The sequence below is a fragment of the Peromyscus eremicus genome, chromosome 1, assembly GCF_949786415.1.
Source record: "Peromyscus eremicus chromosome 1, PerEre_H2_v1, whole genome shotgun sequence".
NCBI classification, from domain to species: domain Eukaryota; kingdom Metazoa; phylum Chordata; class Mammalia; order Rodentia; family Cricetidae; genus Peromyscus; species Peromyscus eremicus.
The window spans coordinates 54,661,712-54,682,511 of record NC_081416.1 but is presented as its reverse complement, the minus strand read 5'-3'; the positions used below and the strand labels follow the sequence as shown (position 1 = coordinate 54,682,511).

At 56.9% G+C, this 20,800-nt stretch overlaps 2 protein-coding genes across 3 annotated transcripts in view; one reads left to right on the top strand and one right to left on the bottom strand.

Moving 5' to 3' along the window:
- Pcnx3 (pecanex 3) overlaps positions 1-6,489 on the bottom strand; it is a 25,843-nt gene extending 19,354 nt beyond the window's left edge. The window contains exons 1-11 of the mRNA XM_059262667.1: positions 6,367-6,489; positions 4,753-5,972; positions 4,226-4,413; positions 3,904-4,003; positions 3,759-3,798; positions 3,564-3,659; positions 2,221-3,348; positions 1,639-1,762; positions 1,380-1,558; positions 864-954; positions 343-478 (exon numbers count right to left, since the gene is read on the bottom strand). Coding sequence (XP_059118650.1) covers positions 343-478; positions 864-954; positions 1,380-1,558; positions 1,639-1,762; positions 2,221-3,348; positions 3,564-3,659; positions 3,759-3,798; positions 3,904-4,003; positions 4,226-4,413; positions 4,753-4,905 — 2,235 coding nt within the window. The 5' untranslated portion in view covers positions 4,906-5,972; positions 6,367-6,489. The remainder of the gene's footprint in view (positions 1-342; positions 479-863; positions 955-1,379; positions 1,559-1,638; positions 1,763-2,220; positions 3,349-3,563; positions 3,660-3,758; positions 3,799-3,903; positions 4,004-4,225; positions 4,414-4,752; positions 5,973-6,366) is intronic.
- On the top strand, positions 5,374-20,800 carry Map3k11 (mitogen-activated protein kinase kinase kinase 11). Of its 2 annotated transcripts, XM_059262657.1 has the most exons (11): positions 5,374-6,331; positions 6,487-7,789; positions 12,349-12,529; positions 12,679-12,827; positions 12,914-13,089; positions 13,189-13,432; positions 13,887-14,000; positions 14,819-14,954; positions 15,043-15,134; positions 18,291-18,671; positions 19,937-20,800. In XM_059262657.1, exons 2-11 carry the CDS (start codon positions 7,048-7,050, stop codon positions 20,272-20,274), a joined length of 2,553 nt encoding a protein of 850 aa, XP_059118640.1. In that variant the 5' UTR covers positions 5,374-6,331; positions 6,487-7,047; the 3' UTR covers positions 20,275-20,800. The 2 variants fall into 2 exon arrangements, with proteins under 2 accessions (XP_059118640.1, XP_059118634.1); XM_059262651.1 differs by having other exon boundaries at positions 5,374-7,789.

Genomic DNA, 20,800 nt, shown 5'->3' with positions numbered 1-20,800 from the left:
ACTGCCAGGCACAGGACAAACTGAACTGCCATTCTACAAGTATCTTTGTGAAACATCCATTATCCTGCTAGCTGCTCCCACTCTAGGATCAGAGAGGGACACACCAGACCCATTCCCAGAGTAAGGAAACATAAGACTTCACGAGCCATTCAGCTCCAAGCCTGTGCTACCTCTGCCAAGCCATTAAAGATGGGGACACAGTGGCACCCCAAGCTCTTCCTGAGGGTAATCTATCCCTCCTGGGATGCCCAAGCAGGCTATCTACCCAGGCCAGCCTTAGTCATCTGCTTACATGCACCTTGTCCCCTTCCCTCCTCACAACCTTTCAAAGCTGCTCCTCACCTCTGGGATCTCCAGGGGCACCCTGCGCACCTGCATACCCTGAAGAACCACCGGCCTGGGCTGCAACAGGTTCAGGCCTCCTGTGGCTTCAGGCACATCAGCCGAGTGGAAGCTGGAGGAATGTGAGTGACGGTCCCTGTGGGTACAGCAGCAATGAGGGTGAAGGCCATGGGCAAACCCTGCAACTTGGTGAGATGGAAACCAAGGCCAGGCAAGTGGGGATGCCTGCCCCATAGCTGGGACGTCCAAGGGGCAAGCACACCGGAGTCAGAAGAAGGGAGACAGCACAAGCGTCTCTCTCGTAGGCCCTGGCCGACATGTGAAAGCGGTACTTCCTCTGCCCTCCCCCCCAGGAAGCCAGTACTAGGCTTCCTAGACTTGGAAGCCTGGCGTGACTGCATGTCCCAGCCTCCGTATCTTCTTCCCCTCGCAGGCCTGTGCTGCCCCACCATAGCAAGAACACTAGGTTCAGGTGCTCCCCAGAAACACAGCCTACCAGGCCTTCCAGCCTGGAGACTCACCAGGCTCCATTGGCTGCCTGCTCCCCTGGCTGTCCCACAGGGTTCTCGTAACCACCTCCAGCTAGGCCAAAGGTATACGACCGCCGCACACCTGGGACAGAGGCACAACAGCACTGTCAAGGGCGGATCTAACTGGGCATCAGGGCCAACGAACGAGGAGGAGCCCTGTGGTATGTCCCCTGCCGTGACAGCCCAGCCCTGGGGACCAAGTGTTAGACAGGAAGGGGCCTAGGGATCCAAAGCCTGGGCCCTGTGGTCAGCCTGCCTTGGATATGGCTCTGTTCTACCACTAGCTCAGCCTGTGGCTTCAGGTGTGCCTTGGCTTCCTCATCAGCAGAGCAGGGGTGGTGACACCCACACCTCAGAGATGTTGCAAGGACATCAGGCAGCCCGGGTAAAGCACTTGCCACAGAGCCAAGGGAGAACTCATCGACCACCAGTGCTGTGGGTGAGTGCGGAGCCAGCGATGTGTGGGAAGCACAGAGGACATGCTAGGCTGGCTTGGGCAGGGCTTACCGCTCTCGTCGTAGAAATAGTGCACGGCACCCTCGGAGGTGTCATCAAAATTGCTGGCTTCATGGACGTTGGGGCCAGCTCGCGTGAGCAGCAGGGAAGAGGCGAAGTGCAGAGCCGAGGGCAGCGTCAGTGCCCGGGAGTGGGAGGCGGCCCGGCCCCGCTGCGCCTCCTGCAGGCTGCTGGACAGCGGAAGCCCTAAGTTAGCACCAGCAAGAGCCAGCTGGTCCCTCTGCCCTGCAGAGAGGGGGCAGATGCTCACCTGGGTGGCGAGCCCATGACAGAGGCTGGAGGGGTAGGGTTGCTGCCTGCATTGTGTCGTCTCCGAATAGCCTGAGCCCGCCTCACGTTGCTTGTGCATTCCCGCTGACCTGTGTCCTCGGGTGCTGCCCAGAAAGAAGCCCCAAGCGTAAGTGACAGGCTTGGCTGGGCTGGGATCAGGACAGGTGCTCCAGCATGGAGCTAAAGGTTAGACTTAGTACAGTAACACCTGGTCTCAGGAACCCTGCCAGGCATACGGAGCCGTTCGTGCCTGAGCTTCCTCATCTAGAAGCAAGGGTGACAATGATCTGCCCTGCCCCACTGGTGGGCAGATGGAGAAGTGTGGTAGATGATGTCCTCAGGGAACAGACGCTCAGGTGCTCACCACAGGACCTGGAGCCAGGCAGTTAGCTGGGCTCTGCTGAACCACCCTTCTTAACCACTAAATCCACACCCATCTGCCTCCCGACACGGAGGCTAAGCTGATGCTGACTAGGTCTGCTGCCACCTGCCCTTTACCCAAACTCAACCCTCCCAGGTCTCCTTCCTCACCCTCACCCTCACCCCTGGGGCCCACACTCACCTCCCCCCACAGCACCTTCCTCCTGCAGCTCCCCCCGCCAGCCAGGCTGGTTGGCAGCAGGTCCCCTCCGGGCTTCAGCAGTCAGCACGGCAGCTTCCCCAGCAGCCAGCTCCACTCCAGGCTGGGCTTCCAGCTCAGCCTTGGAGCCAGCCAGGGGAGCTCTCAAGACATCACCTCCTGCCCCATCCATGCTCAGCACACGGGCATGAGTTTTGCCACTGGCAGTACTGGGAGTCCGCTGGGTCCCATATGGTCGCTTAGGGGGCACAGCAGTTCCTTCTTCAGCCCCATGAGGGGCCCGCCGCTTCCGGGGACCCCCTGCTGCACCCCGGGAGCTCTCGGGGGAGTAGCAAGAAGTAGATGAGGAGCTGTCAGTACTGTAGCGGCGCTGAGACCGGAGACTGGATGTTGGACTCAGCTCACTACCTTCGCTGGTGTCTTCATCTTCAAAAAAGCCCGAACCCTCAAGCAAGGGCCGTCTTGGGGCACGGCCAGGTGGAGAGTGTCCTCGCGTGGGGGGCCGCCGTTTGTTAGGCCGAAGCAGGGCCAAGTCCTTAGGCCGCACAACCAGGACCGGCTCAGCTTGGCCTGGTGGGGTCCCTGCTCCAACGACTGTGTCAAAGGAGCGAAGCGTGTCATCGGAGGGGACCCCAGCATCTGGGGAGGCAGGCAACTCAGCCTCCGAAGGAGGGTCTGTGTCGCTGCCCTCAGGGGCATGCCCACCAGGGGGGCTGTCCAGGTGTGTAGAGTTGGTCTTCTCACTCTTGAAGCTGCTCAGGGTCTCCCTGTCAGTGCCACTGAAGCAGGAATCTGAAGAGCCAGCTTTCTGGGGGGTGGGGTCACCTGAGCCCCTCCGGTCCAGGGGCTGGTAGCCTCCAGTTCCTCGACACTGTCCCCGTCGACTGCTGGTCCTCACCAGAGCCCGGTCAGGCCGGGTCAGGGTCAGGAAGCTCTTGCTTAGCTCCTGGCTGAGGCTCCCCTTCAGTAAGGGGCTCATGGGAGTGTCTGCCACACTGCTCCCACCCCAGGGAACACCATCTCCAGCCAGGGGAGAACGCTCCGAAGAGTCTGTGCTGGGGAGAGAGGGGTCTGGGACAACCCCCGGGGGTGTCTGGGGAAGGTCTCCAACTGTCAGAAGAAAGGAAGACGGGATGAGAGAAGGGTATGTGGCAAAGGCAACTCGTGGTTAAGGGGACCTCACAACCTCTACTTTCCCGAGGGTACGACCAGGAGGGGAACACCAGGGGGGTCCCATCCAGGAGCAACGTAGCCAAAGTTGGGATGAGACAAGCACAAGCCACGAGGTATTCCTGACAGACCCCTGCCCTATTGTGTCCACTCACTCAGTTTCTCTTGCGAGCTGAGCTTGAGCATCTCTCGATCGGCAGAGGTCACAATCACATTGTTGCTGCCCTGCTCCCGTACCAGCTCCTTGATGTCTATAACCACAGCACCAAGATTGTCACCAGGACCCTGGGGTCCTCTATGTCCTCCTGTTCCACACCACCATGAGCCAGCCCAGAACAGCAGCCACTTACCTCTGAGGGGCCCAGAATCCTCCATCCGGGGCAGCAGTTCCTGATGAGACAGGAGAGAGAACACAAATGAACAAACAGAGCAAGAAGCAGGCTTGGAGCTGGCCCCGGACAGCAGCAAGACGAGTCCGAGACGGGGCCGACTCACCGAAACCTGGTTGAAGCCAAACACGGAATGCTGGGAACTGCAGCGCACCGGGGGTGTGGAGCTCACTTTCCGGAACACTGTCATCTCCACACCGGGGTCCCTGCATCAGAGAGAACAGCTGAGTGTAAGCTCTCAGCTAATCTCTCTTTACTGTTTCTCACCATCCTTAACACTCCTTCCTCCTCAAGGCTCCCTTTTACAGCTCTAAGACTGCCTGCAGTCAGTGCTTGGGGCCAATATTTCCTCAGCCCTCTCGAACTTCCAAGACACAGACATGACTCAGGCACAGAGAAACGACAATCACTGGGGCAGCCCTACCCACCTGGGAAGACTGTTGTCCCCCTGGGCAGCCTCTTCTTCCTGCTCCCCCATGGTAGAGTTACGTTTCTCCACGATCTCACCCTGGTCAAACATGGCGTGCAGCCGATAGTTCACAGTCTTGATGGTAGCGAAGATGACAGCTACCACCAGGCAGTACACTCCAGCCACCATCAGGCTGGGGGGCAGGACCTGGAGGTGACAGTTCGGTCAGGTCCCTTCTCACAGGAGTACGCTCCCTTGAGGGTGTACCTGCAACCACTGCCATGACTAGGATTACCAGCTTACAAACTTCATCCCCTCATGCAACAAAGACCCCGTTAGGAGCAGTTTTCTGTTGAACCGGAGGCACAGATTCAATGAGGCACTCAAGGTAACCCTACGCAGGAAAGGCTCGGTCTTCCCTCCACACACGCCCAAACTCTACGGTGACTAGTCTGACTCTAACACCCCAGGGCTCAAGACCTGGTGCCCATCCCTGCCAGGCTGCCCTCCCTCTCCCAGTGGTTACAGGTGGTGGCAGGCTCTCACCATGTACAGCAAGAAGGGAAAGATGAGCAGGAAGATCCAGACATAGAGATGGAAGCAGTTGGAGAAGGTGCTCTGATGCGGATCGAAGAACCAACCGCCAGTGAGCGAGGCCCACACCCCCTGGCGCAGGATCTGCAACACCTGAGACCCCATGGCCCAGCCGCTGCTGCGCACGCCCTCCTCCCGGGACCCTCATGGGGGCGGCCCCCGGCCCATGCCCCGCCTGGCGCCCGAGGGTCCCGGGATCTGATCGAGGGCTCACGCCATGGCCTCCCCCAGCGGGGGAGGGTATCGGTGGGGCGAGGGCGCGGGCAGGGGGCGGGGCCGGCCCAGGCAGTCAGCCGGATCAGGCCGGGACGCAGGGGTGGGACTGCATCAGAGGCGGGGCCTGGGCCCCCTCTGGAGGCCCAGAACTGTTGTGAAGGGCCGAGCTTGAAGGCAGACGCAGGGCATGGGCTGGGCACCCGCCGGCGGCATCCAGAGGTGGGCGTGGAGTGGGTGCTCTCGGAGTGCTGGCGATAGCTCTCTTGGCTCCGAACCGGGGACTGCCTTGGGACACTGAGGTCCACTTCCGGGGTCGCAGGTCACTCTCTTGGGGCTCTGCGTTCGCCCCGCTTCTACCGGTGCCGGCGCAAAGGGGAGGCCGGAAGAAGGAGCCGCGAGCTGCCAGCCTGCATTGGCGCATGCGCCCGTTAGAACTAGTAGGGACCCGGAAAAGGAAAACCCGGCGGCAAAAGTGCGCAAGCGCAGAGAGGCAGCGAAGTGACTGGCTGCGGAGGCGTCTCAGGCGTGCACGCAGTCTAAGTCTAGAGAGCCCCAAAATGGGAAGCGACTTGGCGCATGCGCACGCCCTGGGGACTCGCCATTGGGCAACGGCCTTTGCGCTTTTCTAACGCCTCACAGGAGGCTGGGACTCCTCACGGCTACTTCCAGTTTGCGTTACCGGGTCACGCCCCCAACTTGGGCCGCCCCTCTTAGTGCTAGACCCTAAGTCGTCGTCGTCGTCGGTCTCGAGCCCCCTCTACTTCCGGGTCAGAGCCCAGACGAAGCGGAGAGGGACTCCTCCAGAACAGGCCTGAGTAGTCGAACAGGATGGCATAGTGTTTCTTAAAGTGACAGACACCAGGCAAGTGAGTCTAACCAACGAAAAGGTTGTGGAAGGCTCTTCACTCTCAGCCCAATCCCGGGCAGAGTTCTGGACAACACTTTCAGGTTTCTACCTGTTGGGGAAAGAACACGAAAAAGCGAATTGTCTCTCAGGTGAAAGGAAGAGAATTTTAAATGGTTCCAAGAGCTTGAGGTGTAGCTAGTTCTGAAGTTCCGATCTTCCCTGTCCCCGCCCCCTCTAGCTCTGCAAAGCAGGGTATGTTGTTATTTCATACACGAAAAGAACGAAGCTTAAAGAGCCCTGCAACTTCATAGCCAAGACCAGACTCGGATTTGGGGGCAATCGCAAGCGCGATTTTGCTGATGAGAGCTCAGACACAAGGATTGCTGCCTGTCTTTGCAGAGATCCACTGCGATCCACCCTGAGGAGCGGAGGACATAACCTAAGGCTTTACTTCTTAGAGTTGTGATGGTGTGTGGGTGTGTGAGGGGGGCGCCCGGGACTACCTTGCCCGCCTTCTCCTTCTCTTGGCCAATCTCCCCGGGAACTCCCGGTCCCAGCCGCCGGGAGCCTCCGGGAGGGGAGCGGTGCAACCCGCCCGCGTCATCTGATGCTGTTTCCTGCAGGAGGGAGAAGAGCGGAAAAAAGTGAAACTCCACCCTCCACCTCTGCCTCCCGCCCCCGGGGCCAAAGTACAAAGGGAGGAGGAAGAAGGGAACGGGGTCGGAGCTGTTGGGGCCAAAGGCACTAGCCCGACAAGAGGTAGCTTCGGCTCCACCGGGGACTTTTCTCTTCACCTCTTGTGCCTGAAGACGCAACCAGAGTCCGGGCGCTGACCCTGGCAGGCCCCACCTTACAGTAGGCGGGCGCTGGAGCCAGGTTCCCTGGACTACTTCGGGACTGAGGGACTCTCTGTCGCTCCAATTCAGCCATGGTGAGGCGCCGGAGGCCAGGGGGCCCCACCCCTCCAGCCTGACCACACTGCCCTCGGTGCCCTCCTCCAGAAGCCCGAGATGCGGGGGGCCGGGAGGGGACACTCCTGGCTCCCCAGAGAGGCGTGGGTCTGGGGCTGAGGGCCAGGGCCCGTATGCCCAAGTTCCGGCACTAGGGCCTCAGAAGCCAGCGGGGGTGGAGACCACGGGCACCCGAAGAAAGTCCCCCATACATTCCAAAGCTGGCTCCCGGCCATGGAGCCCTTGAAGAACCTCTTCCTCAAGAGCCCGCTGGGGTCATGGAATGGCAGTGGCAGTGGGGGCGGCGGGGGTAGTGGTGGAGTCCGGCCCGAGGGGTCCCCGAAGGCGGCAGCAGCTTATGCCAACCCTGTTTGGACAGCCCTGTTCGACTATGAGCCCAATGGGCAGGACGAGCTGGCCCTGAGGAAGGGCGACCGTGTGGAGGTGCTGTCCCGGGATGCAGCCATCTCCGGAGATGAGGGCTGGTGGGCGGGCCAGGTGGGTGGCCAGGTGGGCATCTTTCCATCCAACTATGTGTCTCGGGGTGGAGGCCCACCCCCCTGTGAGGTGGCCAGCTTCCAGGAGCTGCGACTGGAGGAGGTGATCGGCATCGGTGGCTTCGGCAAGGTCTACCGTGGCAGCTGGCGAGGGGAGCTGGTGGCCGTGAAAGCAGCTCGCCAGGACCCTGATGAGGACATAAGTGTGACAGCTGAAAGTGTTAGACAGGAGGCCCGGCTTTTCGCCATGCTGGCACATCCCAACATCATTGCCCTCAAAGCTGTGTGCCTGGAGGAGCCAAACCTGTGTCTAGTGATGGAGTATGCAGCTGGTGGGCCTCTCAGCCGGGCCCTGGCTGGTCGGCGTGTGCCCCCCCATGTGCTGGTCAACTGGGCTGTGCAGATTGCCCGTGGGATGCACTACCTGCACTGCGAGGCGCTGGTGCCCGTGATCCACCGAGACCTGAAGTCCAACAACAGTGAGTTTCCAGGGGCATGGAGCAGGGGAACGGGCGGCCAGGGGCACTGCCCAGCCAAGGCCCAGGTGCGCACATCTCCTCCTAACTCTTAGCTAAGCCTAGTTGGGGAGATGTTGAAGTCAAGAACTCCTACCTGACCTAAAAGGAGTACTAGATATCCAGGGATACCCATAGCCTATCAGTGACCCCAAAACAGGAACCCCAGGCACCTGTAGATTTCTGCCTCTGTCCTAGAAGTCGGTGATCCCAACCTGCCGCTGCAGTTTGGACAAGCTAAAACAAACATACAGCTCTCAGGTGGCCATCAGCATCCTGCCTAACCATGGTCACCACCTCAGGGAAGTCCCCGGGAGGCCTGCTACTCCCAGCCTTCCCCTTTCCTGAAACTCATAAACATGATGTTGCTGCTCGCCCCCTCCCTTAGGCAGCTCCTTCAGGACAGAGATCTCAGAAGGGAAGACCTTCCTCCCTGCTTGGAGATCAAGGCTGGTCCATCCCACTCTTCCCTGACTACATGGTCATAAGCCGATTGCTTCAACTCAGAGCCTCACAAAAAGAGAGTGATGAGGAGGCCGGAGCAGCCTCAAATGGCCGTCAAAAGCCCTGACACAGGATGCCCAATGGGCAGTGGGTCCTCAGCCAGTGATGCAGATATTTTCTGGCAGGATGGCCAAGAGGGAATCAGGAAGTAGGGCTGGTAGTGCCTAGTGAAGGGAGACTCCTCGCTCACTCCTCAGACTCCCATTCATAGGCGTTATCACAGGCCAAAGACCCGTCAGTGACAGGTGCAGACGGCTTCCTGAAGTGGGCAGGTCTCAAGCCAGTCCAAAACGGGCAGCATTTAGTGAGGTGCTTGGTCGGGTGTCTGGGCAGGGCCTGACCACAGTGCACGCTCAGAGGCAGTCCAGCAATGTGGGGACACCAGGACCTGGGTCTGCTGGAGCAGAGAGCACAGCTGGGAAAGGCAGGGGATGCAGTGGGATCAGTGCTCAGGGGGATGGCTGGAGAGGAAAGGCGTGGGGAGCCTTAGAGGGGTCAGCGCGGGCATTTTGAGTCTCTTGGCTTACTGTAAAGCAGGAGCTAGAGGGAACTAGCAGAACCAGTGATAGTCAAGTCCGTGCCAAAGTTGAGCACCCCCCCATCATCCATAGAGCAGAGTGGACCCTAGCCACCCAGGGACCCCACTCCCTGCACTAGCCTGAGGGGGATTCCCCAAAGGCCCAGGGGGTGGGGGCTCCTGTCTTCTGTTTTTCCTCCGTTCTCTTTCCAGAAAAAAATGGAACAATAGTCCGGGCCCCTGCTCCCCACCCTCTACACCGCTTCCTGTGTTTCCTGCTGCCCCTGGGCTGGCTTCCTGCCCCAGCTCCAGCCCCTGTTCCCTCCCTAGCCCAGCTGCCTGCAGGGGAGGAAAGAGCTGGGGGTGGCAGGGTTTCAGGAGAGGAAGGAGCCAGGGATTGCCCCCCCCCCCAGCCCGGGACCTAGTTCCCTGCTTCCCTCTCAGTCTGGGTGGTGGTGAAGGGCAGGCAAGGTGCCCTCAGCCTGAGTCTGGCATCCAACTTCACAGACCCGGTCCTAGGCCTGAGTTGCTGTCTGTGGGATTGGGGTGGGGGGAGTCCCTGGGCTTGGGGGGGGGGGGCTCAGGCAGTAAACAATGGCATGATTTTCCTGGACAATGGGGGCCTTGTGAGAAAGCCTGGCTGGGAGAGAAGGGGGAATTCTCTAGGCCCACGAGTCACAGGACTGACCAGCCAGCCCGGCCTGGACCTGACCTCCCCCAATTCGCCCCCAAAGAACACCCCCCTAAGTTAGCCCAGGCCTCCTAGAAAGGAGAAGTAGGGACCATGAGAGGGAAGAGGAAGAGGTGTGAGCTGGCCAGGCTACTCCCGAGGCTGACAAAGGCCGGGAGGGGGTGGGGGACAGTAAGGAGGTGACTACAGGCTTGCCCCAAGGCTTGGGCTCTCTAGCCCCCCTAGGTGGCCACTGACCTCCCATGCCCAAGGTCCCAGTCAGGCATCAGAACAGTAACTTAGGTTGTGAGGAATTCAGGACCCAGGCAGTACAAAGCAACCTGGAGGAACCACTGGGGATGCAGAAGTGAGATGCTTGGGCAAATACCAGAGTGGAGAGTGGGGAGGTAGCGGAATGCCACAGATACAAAGGCCTGAGACTGCTACCTCTTTCTGAAACTCAGATTCCCCAGCCAAAAAGAGGGAGGTTGGCTCTCCCTGCTGAGAAAATGGTGCAGAAAGTGCTTTGCCCGTCTGTGGGCACCCACAGGTGGCTAGAGACCAGGTTAAAGGCTGGGAGAGGTCCTCAGTGAGGGGGGGTCCTGGCTCCACAGGGCCTGTACTCTGCGTCCTGCCCCAGCCTGTGGCCGTTCACAGGCCCAGCAAGGGCTCCCACTGCCTTCAGCAGCCTGCCCTGGGGCCGGAGGCTGGAGCTAGGACTGAGCGTGGAGAGGAAGGAGTGGACTCTCACAGCAGTGAGCGGAGATGGCGAAGGCAGATGATAGTAGTGAGTACAGTCTGCCGGCTGTCAGGTTCCAGGCTTTGAAATGTCTGAACTGCTCTGAGACGCCTTGACAACCCTGTGAGATACGTTTGTTGTCATCCTATGCTTTGTCTATGCCAGACTCAGTCCCAGTCCAGAAGAGGGGCAGGTGGAGTTCAAGACCCTACTCTGAATTAGGAGAGACCGAGTCTGCCTGGCATGGGGGCAGACAGACTAACAGCCATACTCTGTAGAGCGTGTCACTGCTGTCTCGCCTAGATGCCAAGTTTAAAAGATGCCATGCAGGAGTGGGGCTGGCACTGGAAGAGACGGAGGCAGCCCAGGGGTGGTAAGGGGAGTCTGAGAATGGGAGAGGCTGCAAGGAAAGAGAGACCCCCCCCAAATGGAGGGTTGGGGAGGGCTTAGGCAGCAATACCAAATCATCCATGAAACTTCAGGGCTTGGCCAGCAGTGGAAACATGGGTTCTGGATTCAGGCTTTCAAAGATGAAAACCTGGTCTGACCCCTCCACCGAGAAGCCCTCCCTGGCTTACCTGGCCACATAGGTGCCCTTCCCCTCTCCCTCACTCTCAGCGCCTATCATGTCCCCATTGCGGCCCTGACATCCTGTGCAGGAGAGCTGGAGGATGTGCCTGACACATGTTCAGAACAGGTGGTCCTGCTCACCAGGAATGGACCCTTGAGGGTTCTGTGACTTTGTCCTCCTGTTGCTCTAAAACTTGTCACTTGAGCTGGGTTTTTTGTTATTGGTGGTGGTGGGTTTTGTTTTGCTTTGCTTTGTTTTTCATGACAGGGACAGGGTTTCTTTGTGTAGCCCTGGCTGTCCTGGAACTTGCTCTGTAGCCCAGGCCAGCCTCGAACTCAGAGATCCGCCTGCCTCTGCCTCCTGAGAGCTGGAGTTAAAGGTGTGATCCACCACTGATGCTTGAGCTGTTTGTATCCTGGCAAGAGGTTTCTAAGTTGCGCCTCTCCTCCTAGTCCTGAGAGTGGCGGCCACACTTGGATCAAAGCCCGGGGACAGCCCTGCTAAGTCTGACCAAGAGCCATCACCCCCCCTTCCTCTTCACACCCAGCTCCCTCGGTAGATGCCTCTGGGGTCTTCTGCTGTGAGAAGCTGTGGTAGCCACAGTGCTGGAGGCTCCAGCACCTGCAGGCTTTTGCTCACTGAGGGCTTCCCTCCTGTTCCCCAGCCTAGGTTCCAGTCCACACTCCTGCCTCAGCAAAGTGGCAAGACATTCAACAGAGCGCTCTCTCTCTCTCTCTCTCTCTCTCTCTCTCTCTCTCTCTCTCTCTGTTTTTGTTTTTTGAGACAGGGTTTCTCTGTATAACAGCCTTGGCTGTCCTGGAACTCACTCTGTAGCCCAGGCACCTTGCCTGGCTAGGTTTTTCTTGAAAGCAGAACCACCAACACTGAGAATCTACCACATTACAGTTTTTATTCCATTCACTGTCAGGAAAAAGCTAGAACATTAGCTTTGCAGCCCTAGGCTGAATGGAATCTCTACTTTATTTGCTATGACCTTGATCAAGACATTTCCCTACCTGTAAAATGGGAATGATTTGCCTGACGGTGGTGGTGCACACCTTTAATCCCAGCACTCGGGAGGCAGAGCCAGGCGGATCTCTGTGTGTTCCAGGCCAGCCTGGTCTACAGAGTGAGATCCAGGACAGGCTCCAAAGCTACACAGAGAAACCCTGTCTCCAACTCCCCCCCCCCCAAAAAAAAAAAAGAATTCCTACCTGTTTGTTTCATTTGGTTTAGTTTGGCTTGTTTATTTTAGTTAGAACTAAGTCTTAAAATTTAGCTCTATCATTTAGAGGAGGAGAAAAAACAACTTAGAAATCCCTTGCAGTAAATGTGTGCCACCGTTGTTATCTCTTAAGTCTCACCCCCAGCTGTGAGCTTCTGGAAGCCAGGTGCTCATCAGTCACCTCTGTGTACTCAGTCCCTGGCCCAGACCTCTATCAGATGTGTGTGCCACACGCTCTTCCCCTAGGCGTTAGCTCTCTTTTCCACACCCACAGTCCTGCTCCACTTTTTCCCCCAGTTCTGCTGCTGCAGCCCATCGAGGGTGACGACATGGAGCAAAAGACCCTCAAAATCACCGACTTCGGCCTCGCCAGAGAGTGGCACAAGACCACCCAGATGAGTGCTGCGGGGACCTATGCGTGGATGGCTCCTGAGGTTATCAAGGCCTCCACCTTCTCAAAGGGCAGCGATGTCTGGAGGTACAGCCTGGGTTGGGACTGGACGGTCTGGGGCTGCAGCAGGTGAGAAGGGGTGGCCAGACAGGCTGAAGCCGGAAGGGCCCCAAACCATTTAATTACTCCTTGCTTTGGAGTGAAGAGAACACACAAATGCCTTGTCTCCCCTACAGCTTCGGGGTGCTGCTGTGGGAACTGCTGACTGGGGAGGTGCCCTACCGTGGCATAGACTGTCTTGCAGTAGCCTATGGTGTGGCTGTTAACAAGCTAACACTGCCCATCCCGTCTACCTGCCCTGAACCCTTCGCACAACTCATGGCCGGTAAGAGGACGGGCTGGGCGGGTGAGGGGTAAACTCCCTAGCCCCAGACACATATACCCACAGACCCTCTTATCCCGCCCCATTAGACTGCTGGGCACAGGACCCCCACCGCAGGCCCGACTTCGCCTCCATCCTGCAGCAGCTGGAGGCGCTAGAGGCGCAGGTCTTACGGGAGATGCCACGGGACTCCTTCCATTCCATGCAGGAGGGCTGGAAACGCGAGATCCAAGGCCTCTTTGACGAACTGCGGGCCAAGGAAAAGGTGGGAGGACTCCAGCGATACAAGATGGGGCAGAGGATGAGGTGGGAGGTCTGGGTCAATGCTTGGCTGACCCCACCTCCTTAACTGTCCCGAGCACAGGAACTACTGAGCCGCGAGGAGGAGCTGACGCGTGCAGCCCGCGAGCAGCGGTCCCAGGCGGAGCAGCTACGACGGCGCGAGCACCTGCTGGCCCAATGGGAGCTGGAGGTGTTCGAGCGCGAGCTGACGCTGCTGCTGCAGCAAGTGGACCGAGAGCGGCCACACGTGCGCCGCCGCCGCGGCACCTTCAAGCGGAGCAAGCTCCGGGCGCGCGACGGTGGAGAGCGCATCAGCATGCCCCTGGGTAAGGGGCGGGGCTCCGGGACGCCTATCTGCCGTTGGCTGTGGGTGTCAGGGGGTGTGGTCAGCCTGTCTGCTGGCCGCTTCGGGATTGGTTTGGGGTTTTGGTGGGAGGCGGGAGTAGGGAGGGGTTTATTTTTTTCCTGTGGGCGGGTCCTGACGGGAATATTTGCATGTCCAGCTGCTAGTGGCTGCCAGTGGTGCTCCTGAAAGTTGTGAGGACTAGAGGGTGAGGCCGGCCTGCCTGCTCTGTAAACTAACTTATCTACCTGGGAGGGGGGTCAACCACCGACTCTCCTTATTGAAAGCCTCGAGGCAGGAATGCAGTGAAGCACCCCCAAGCACACAGCCACTGTGGCCACTACCGGAGAGGCCTGGGAGCCTCCCACGGGTCCCTGAGGTTTTTGAGGGCTTCCTCTTCACAAATCTGCACCCGCCCTCTCCTTTTCCAAACCCAGATTTCAAACACCGCATCACTGTGCAGGCCTCTCCTGGCCTTGACCGGAGGAGAAACGTCTTCGAGGTTGGGGCTGGGGACTCGCCCACCTTCCCTCGGTTCCGAGCCATCCAGTGTAAGAAACTTGGTCTGCCCTGCCTTCCCCACAGCCCCTAAAACTACCCGTCAGGCAGTGGATCCGCCCCCCTCACTATATTCTGCCCTCTGCTTCCAGACTTCCCTCCTCTTCATCTAGACTTTTACCTTAAGTTCTCTGTCCCGCTCCCCCCAAAAAATTTACTTTTTCCCCCCAATGAGGTAATTATATAATCTCATGATTTGGGGTTTTTTTGTTTTGTTTTTGAGACAGTCTTAACTTTGATCTACCTGAGTACCAAGATTAAAGGCCTGTGCCACCACACACCACCACGCTTGGTTCTTCCTTTTTTTTTTTTTCTTTCTTTTTGGTTTTTTGAGACAGGGTTTCTTTGTGTAACAGTTCTGGCTGTCCTAGAATTTCCTCTGTAGACCAGGCTGGCCTTGAACTTAACAGAGATCCACTTGTCTCTGCCTCCCAAGAGCTGGGATTAAAGGCACTAAAGGCACCACCACCGCTCAGCAGGTCATACAGTCTTTATTTTCCTGAATGCTTTGCAAATATTAACTCAGTAATTCTAGTGGATTGCTAAGTGTAGACGAGAACATTGAAATGAGTAATTTGCCACATGGCCAGTAAGTAGCCGAGCAAATATTCACACTCAAGCAGTTGAAGGTGATTTTCTAACTGATGAGTAGCGAAGGTCAGCTGAGGGATTAAGTACATGCTTCCACCTCCCTGCTGGCCCAGGGCCTAGACCTACCTATCCCACCAAAGCCCAACCCAGCCCCTCCGTCCTGGCTGGCATGGTGCAGGAGGACAAGGGTGGACTCAGACCCCGTGGTGTTCCCTTACAGTGGAACCTGCAGAGTCAGGCCAGACTTGGGGTCGCCAGTCCCCTAGACGTCTAGAAGATTCAAGCAATGGAGAGAGGCGTGCTTGCTGGGCCTGGGGTCCCAGTTCCCCCAAGCCTGGGGAGGCCCAGAATGGGAGGTAAGTGAGTCTCCCCATCCTGCTCTTGTACTCTTCTTTAGAGGCTTAAGACTCACAGAGCATGCCTTCTCTGCCCCTCCCTGTCCAGAAGAAGGTCCCGCATGGATGAAGCCACGTGGTACCTGGATTCAGATGATTCATCCCCATTAGGATCTCCTTCTACTCCCCCAACACTCAACGGTGAGTAACTTTGTCTCCCCTATCGGGTCTTGCTTAACTCTTTCTGCTGGCACTTGGGTAGACTTTGAGAAGCCAACGGGCAGAGATGGAATCCTGCCTTTAGTGCTCTCTCTCAAGACTAGGAAACTGAAGCCAAAGCCGCACAGAAGCAGACCTGGAGCCCAGGTCACCAGTTCCGGCCTCCAGACTCACACAAGTAGACTTACCTGAGGCCTCAGGCTGCTAGAGACTAGCCCTCCTCATAAGGACTTTTGCAGCTCTGGGTAGCACTGTAACCTCAGAAGAGGTGGTGCTATACTGATGGCTTCCACAGTGCTTTTCAGAGTCCCTTCTGTGGACCCATGGGTGGAGAAGAAGACAGTAAGACAAGGCTAAAAGAGATCTGGGACCCCCATCTGCATCTCGGGGAATCAAGACTTCTGTCTCTGTGATGATAACTGCCTCCCTGTGAGGGAGACGACATGTCTAACCCTGTGAGTGGGGAACCAGTATTCTCCCCATGTTAGATACAAGAAAGTTGAGGCTCCAAGAGGGGAGTATGCTACCTCAAACCCCCAGCTAAGGACTCTAATCAAGAGAACCTGCGGCTTCCATATTCTCAGCTGACTTCCTGGGAAGCTTTCCTTCTCTCTACAGACTACTTAGGAAGCTAAGTGGGGCCCCAACACCAGAGGGAAGAGGGCTCAGCTCAACACTGCCCAGATTCCACAGAGCCAAGAAAGTTGTGATTTGTCTGTGGGACCTTATTCCAACCTAGGAACCATTCAAAGGGATCCCAGCCCCGCCTGCTGCACACAGCAGAATGTAGACCTTAGACCCTATTTTGTTCACTCAACTGTGCCCAATAGCTGGGCCCTTCCCAATCAGCACTCACACACATAGCCATCACCTCCTTCTACCTGTGTCTCTAATAACAACAGTTAATATTGGCTTTCTCCTATCTGCTGAGCGGATAGCATCATTGGCTCACTTTACACAGGAGGCACAGAGAAGTTAAATGCTTTGCTGTAGGGCACTGGCAGAGCCAGGATTTGAACCCTGGCTGATCTGACTCTGGAGGCAGGCCCTCTAGATTCCCTCTACTAAGGTTTTGTTTTGTTTTAGAGTGTGTGTGTGTGTGTGTGTGTGTGTGTGTGTGTGTGATTTTTTGAGACAGGGTTTTTCTTTGTAACAGCCTTGGCTCTCCTGGAACTCTCTTTGTTAGACCAGGCTGGCCTCGAACTCACAGAGATCGTCTGCCTCTAACTCCTGAGTGCTGGGATTAAAGGTGTGTGCCACCACCACCCAGCCACACCTCGTTTTAATTATTATTTTATATGTGTGGGTGTTTTGTCTGAAAGTGTGTATGTACACTGTGTGCACGCATTGCCTGTGAGCACCACAAGAGGGAAGAGGGCATTAGATCCATGAAACAGAAGTTACAGATGGCTGTGAGCCTCCATGTGGGTGCTGGGAGCTGAACCCAGGTCCTCTGGAAGAGCAGCCAGTGCTCTTAACCACTGAGCCGTCTCTCCAGCCCCCACATGTTTTGCTCCAGCAGTTGCAGCCCACAGTTGGCTGTTGTATGAGGGTTGAACTGAAAACTGGAAGTCTAGGGGGATTGAATTTGTTTGTTCTAGAATGTACCAGGCCAGAAGGACCAAGGGAGGATTGGAGGGCCTCTGAACCCAGGTGGTCAGATCAGTCCTGTCCATGTCCTGCCAGGCCCTCTGGCCATGGCTTCCCTGAGTTCCCAGAGGAGGGACACAAGACTTCGCTCCCACACCTCTCCCGCTGGTCACTCTTTGTGAGAGGACACCACCACCCCAGCCTAACTGCTGACCAAGCCTGTGGTTCCCGGGCCTGCACTCTTGCTACCATCTGGGTCCATGAGAAGAGCAATGACCTTACCTTCCAAACACCCACAGTCAGGATGCTGGCTGAGACCTAAGAACTGGGGTCTCTTAGAGGACCCACACACAGAGCATCTCATGCATAGGCCACTACCAGGGATCGCTAGACGGAGGTTCTGGCCTTAGGAACCTGGTCACAGTGAGTCGGTCTTTGGCAGCCTGTAGTCAGCCTACATTGACAGAAAACTGCCTACAGGGTATTGCCAGGAGCACTCACCAGCCTAAAGCCCCTTGGAAGCAAGTTCACCTTCGTCTCCAGGTCAAGCGTATCCTGCTGTCTTCTCCTAAATAGCAGGGTTGTTAACTCTGACATCCAGGAAGTTAGAGGCAAATTTAAATCCTAAGCGAGTTACCTTGGACAAGTCACTTAGCTCGGGGACCTCTGTTTCTCAGAACTGACTTCAGGAACTTCCGTTCACCCCGTTGGGTTCCAGGCTTCACTCTCGCTTCCCTCTTTTCATTTTTCTCCTGCTTATTTTAATACGTGTAGATTCTTTTTTACATTTTTATTACTATTTTGTTCCTGGAGATCCATTGCCCTCTACTGGCCTCTGCAAGCACCAGGCATGCACAGTAGTAAATACTCATACAAATAAAATATTTTTTAAAAAAGAAGATTCCCTGGGCCAACAGAACTCCAAGCTAAATCCTGTTCACAGCAGAAGCTCACATTCCCCAGCCTTATATTTCTGTGTCTAGACAACCCAGGTCTCCAGACTGGTCAGCTAGGTGCCTGGCACCCAGAGGGAGGGCAAGGGCTTAGAGCAGGGAGGGTTTGATAAAATAATGCAGTGAAGGACTTTCAGGACAGCTGGCTAGGAGGTACAGGAGAGAATGAGTACCTGAGAAGGTCAGGTGACGGTCACGTGACCCTCCACACCCCTCCTATGTAGGGCTTTAAACAAGCCTGACTGGAGAAGTTACAGCTACTCCGAGCAAGTGATCTGTTCCGCTTGGAGGATAGCTTCTACAACAGTTCCTTCCAGACTTTGCTCCAGGCCGTTGTCCCCGCCCTCAGACCCCTTCCCCTTGGCCGACGTGTGTGTGTGTGTGTGTGTGTGTGTGTGTGTGTGTGTGTGTGTGTGTGTGTGTGGTAGGGGGGTTCTGCAGACCGGCAAGAGCTGCTCTACGGATAGAGCCCAGGAAGATGGCAGTGGGAAGCAGAACTCGGTTCTTGTTCCAAGGCCACCCAGGGGTCCCGAAGATGCTCGCCCGGCAGGCGTACTAGCCTCCATCTAACTACCCGTGCCACTGCTGCCCACAGGTAACCCTCCACGGCCTAGCCCGGAGCCAGAGGAGCCACGGCGGTCCGGGCCCACAGAGCGGGGCAGCAGCTCCGGGACTCCCAAACTGATCCAACGTGCGCTGCTTCGGGGCACCGCTCTGCTGGCTTCCCTGGGTCTTGGCCGTGACCTGCAGCCTCCTGGAGGCCTGAGCCGTGAACGCGGGGAGCCCCCACCAGCACCACCCCCTGCACAGATGCCCTCACCCTGCCCAGCCGAGATGCCCTCCACCCCGCTCATCCGCCTCTCACCCACAACACCCAATGCCCGTGGCCCACCCACTCCTGCACCGTTATTGCTGGACCTGGGCGTTCCCTCAGGCCAGCCGTCAGCCAAGAGCCCTCGGCGGGAAGAGACACGTGGTGAGTGACCCTAAGACTGAGTGTGAGGTAGAGGCCCTCTGAGAAGGGAGGAGGCTAGGAACTTAGAGGATCTCAGGCAGCTGCTGGGGACCCAAAACAGAGCCTTAGGCGCTGGGACCACAGGTAGAGCTCTAGGCTCAGCTGTGAAATAATAGAAATCTCCCTAATGGTGCCAGACTCACTGATTAGTTAGGCCAAGTACTGTAACCATTACAGTACTTATAATCTGTGTATCAAGCATTCTTTTTTAATTAATTTATTTTTATGAGCGTTGACTTTTGTTTCTGCCTGCGTATATGTCTGTGTGAGGGTGTCTAATCCCCTGGAACTGGAGTCACAGACAGTTGTGAGCCACCGTGTGGGTGCTGGGAATTGAACTTGGGTCCTCTAGAAGAGCAGCCAGTGTTCTTAACCCCTGAGCCATCTCTCCAGCCCCGTATCAAATATTCTTTATTGTTTTGTTTGTTTGTTTGTTTGTTTGTGTTTTCGAGACAGGGTTTCTCTGTGTAGTTTTGGTGCCTGTCCTAGAACTCACTCTGTAGACCAGGCTGGCCTCGAACTCACAGAGATCCGCCTGGCTCTGCCTCCCGAGTGCTGGGATTAAAGGCATGCGCCACCACCCCCCAGCCTCTCAAACATTCTTATACCCAGTTTTCAGATGAAGTACTTGTATTTGATTGTTTGAAGCAGGGTCTCCCTGTATAGCCCAGTCCTCCTGTCTCAGCATCCCAAGTTCTGAGATGACAGGCATGTACCACCATGCCAGGCTAAATGAGGAAATTAATTTGTTTTGACATGTGTTTATTCAGTGGGGGGGGAGGAGACACACGCCACAGTGCAAATATGGATGACAACTTACAGGTATTCTCCTGCCACCACCTGGGTTCCAGGGTTTGAACTCGGGTCGTTAGTCTCGGCAGCAGGCACCCTTAACTGCTAAGCTGTCTGCAGCGTAGATGAGGCAAAGTTAAGGAGCACAGAGCATGTAGATGTAAAGGCTCAGGGCTCCCACGGCTAGTAAGTCACCAAGCCCAGAGGAGTCTAGAACAGCCTGGTTCTGCAACACTGTGTAGTGAACAGACACGTCATAGAGCATGAAGCGCCTTAGAATCATAGCTCACACACACACACACACACACACACACACACACACACACACACACACACACATACAGTATAGCTAGAAGCTTAGACCGGAGCAGGGCAGTTCCTTCTGGGGAACTGTTAGTAGATGTTTAACCGTGTACCCCTTCAAAACTCCATAGGAAGAACTGTCTCACCCCCACCAGGAATATCACGCTCGGCTCCTGGCACCCCTGGAACCCCTCGATCACCACCCTTGGGCCTTATCAGCCGACCTCGGCCCTCACCACTCCGTAGCCGTATTGACCCGTGGAGCTTCGTGTCAGCTGGGCCACGGCCTTCACCCCTGCCCTCTCCACAGCCTGCGCCCAGACGGGCACCTTGGACCTTATTCCCAGACTCAGACCCCTTCTGGGACTCCCCACCTGCCAACCCCTTCCGGGGAGGCTCCCAGGACTGCAGGACGCAGACCAAAGATATAGGTGCTCAGGCCCCATGGGCACCAGAAGCAGGGCCTTGAGTGGGCCAGGCCACACCCCCACGCTCCAGCTGCCTTAGAGGAGGCATAGCATACACTGGAAGAGGAGCCAGGCAGGCCTCTGTGGCTGCCTTGGTTTCCCCCAGGGACCCCGGCCCCTTGGGGGGTCAGGAACACTACACTGCACAGAAAGCCTTCACACTGGATGGGGGGCTACACCCCACATATCTACAACCTGTAGGTCCCCTGACTTACCTGCCCCACTGGGGCCTGACACTGTACCTAGCTGGTTGGGAGGACCAGAGCCTGTCTCAGGGAATTGCCCCGGAAGTGGTGCAGGGAGGAGGGGGAGGTAAGGGGAGAGGGGCTGACCTCAGGTGTCACCAGCACTTTTGACCAAGTCCTGTTACTGTGGCCCCTGTCCCCAGGGCCTAGTTCCTGGACCCCCTTCCCTGGAGGTTATCAGAGCTGGGGCCCTCTGGGTGCCTTTCTCCTGCCCCAGCCAAGGTTGGGGCCTTGGCCTGGGGAGCCAATGAAGCCAAATAAACTCGTAAGCTGTCTCCCCAAA

Bases quoted from the DNA above. Each gene is read 5' to 3' on its own strand.
- Map3k11 (XM_059262657.1), top strand. From the start codon at position 7,048: ATGGAGCCCTTGAAGAACCTCTTCCTCAAGAGCCCGCTGGGGTCATGG. The intron at 13,433-13,886 runs GTAAGGGGCGGG...TTCCAAACCCAG, and splicing joins GCGCATCAGCATGCCCCTGG to ATTTCAAACACCGCATCACT. The intron at 18,672-19,936 runs GTGAGTGACCCT...AAAACTCCATAG, and splicing joins TCGGCGGGAAGAGACACGTG to GAAGAACTGTCTCACCCCCA.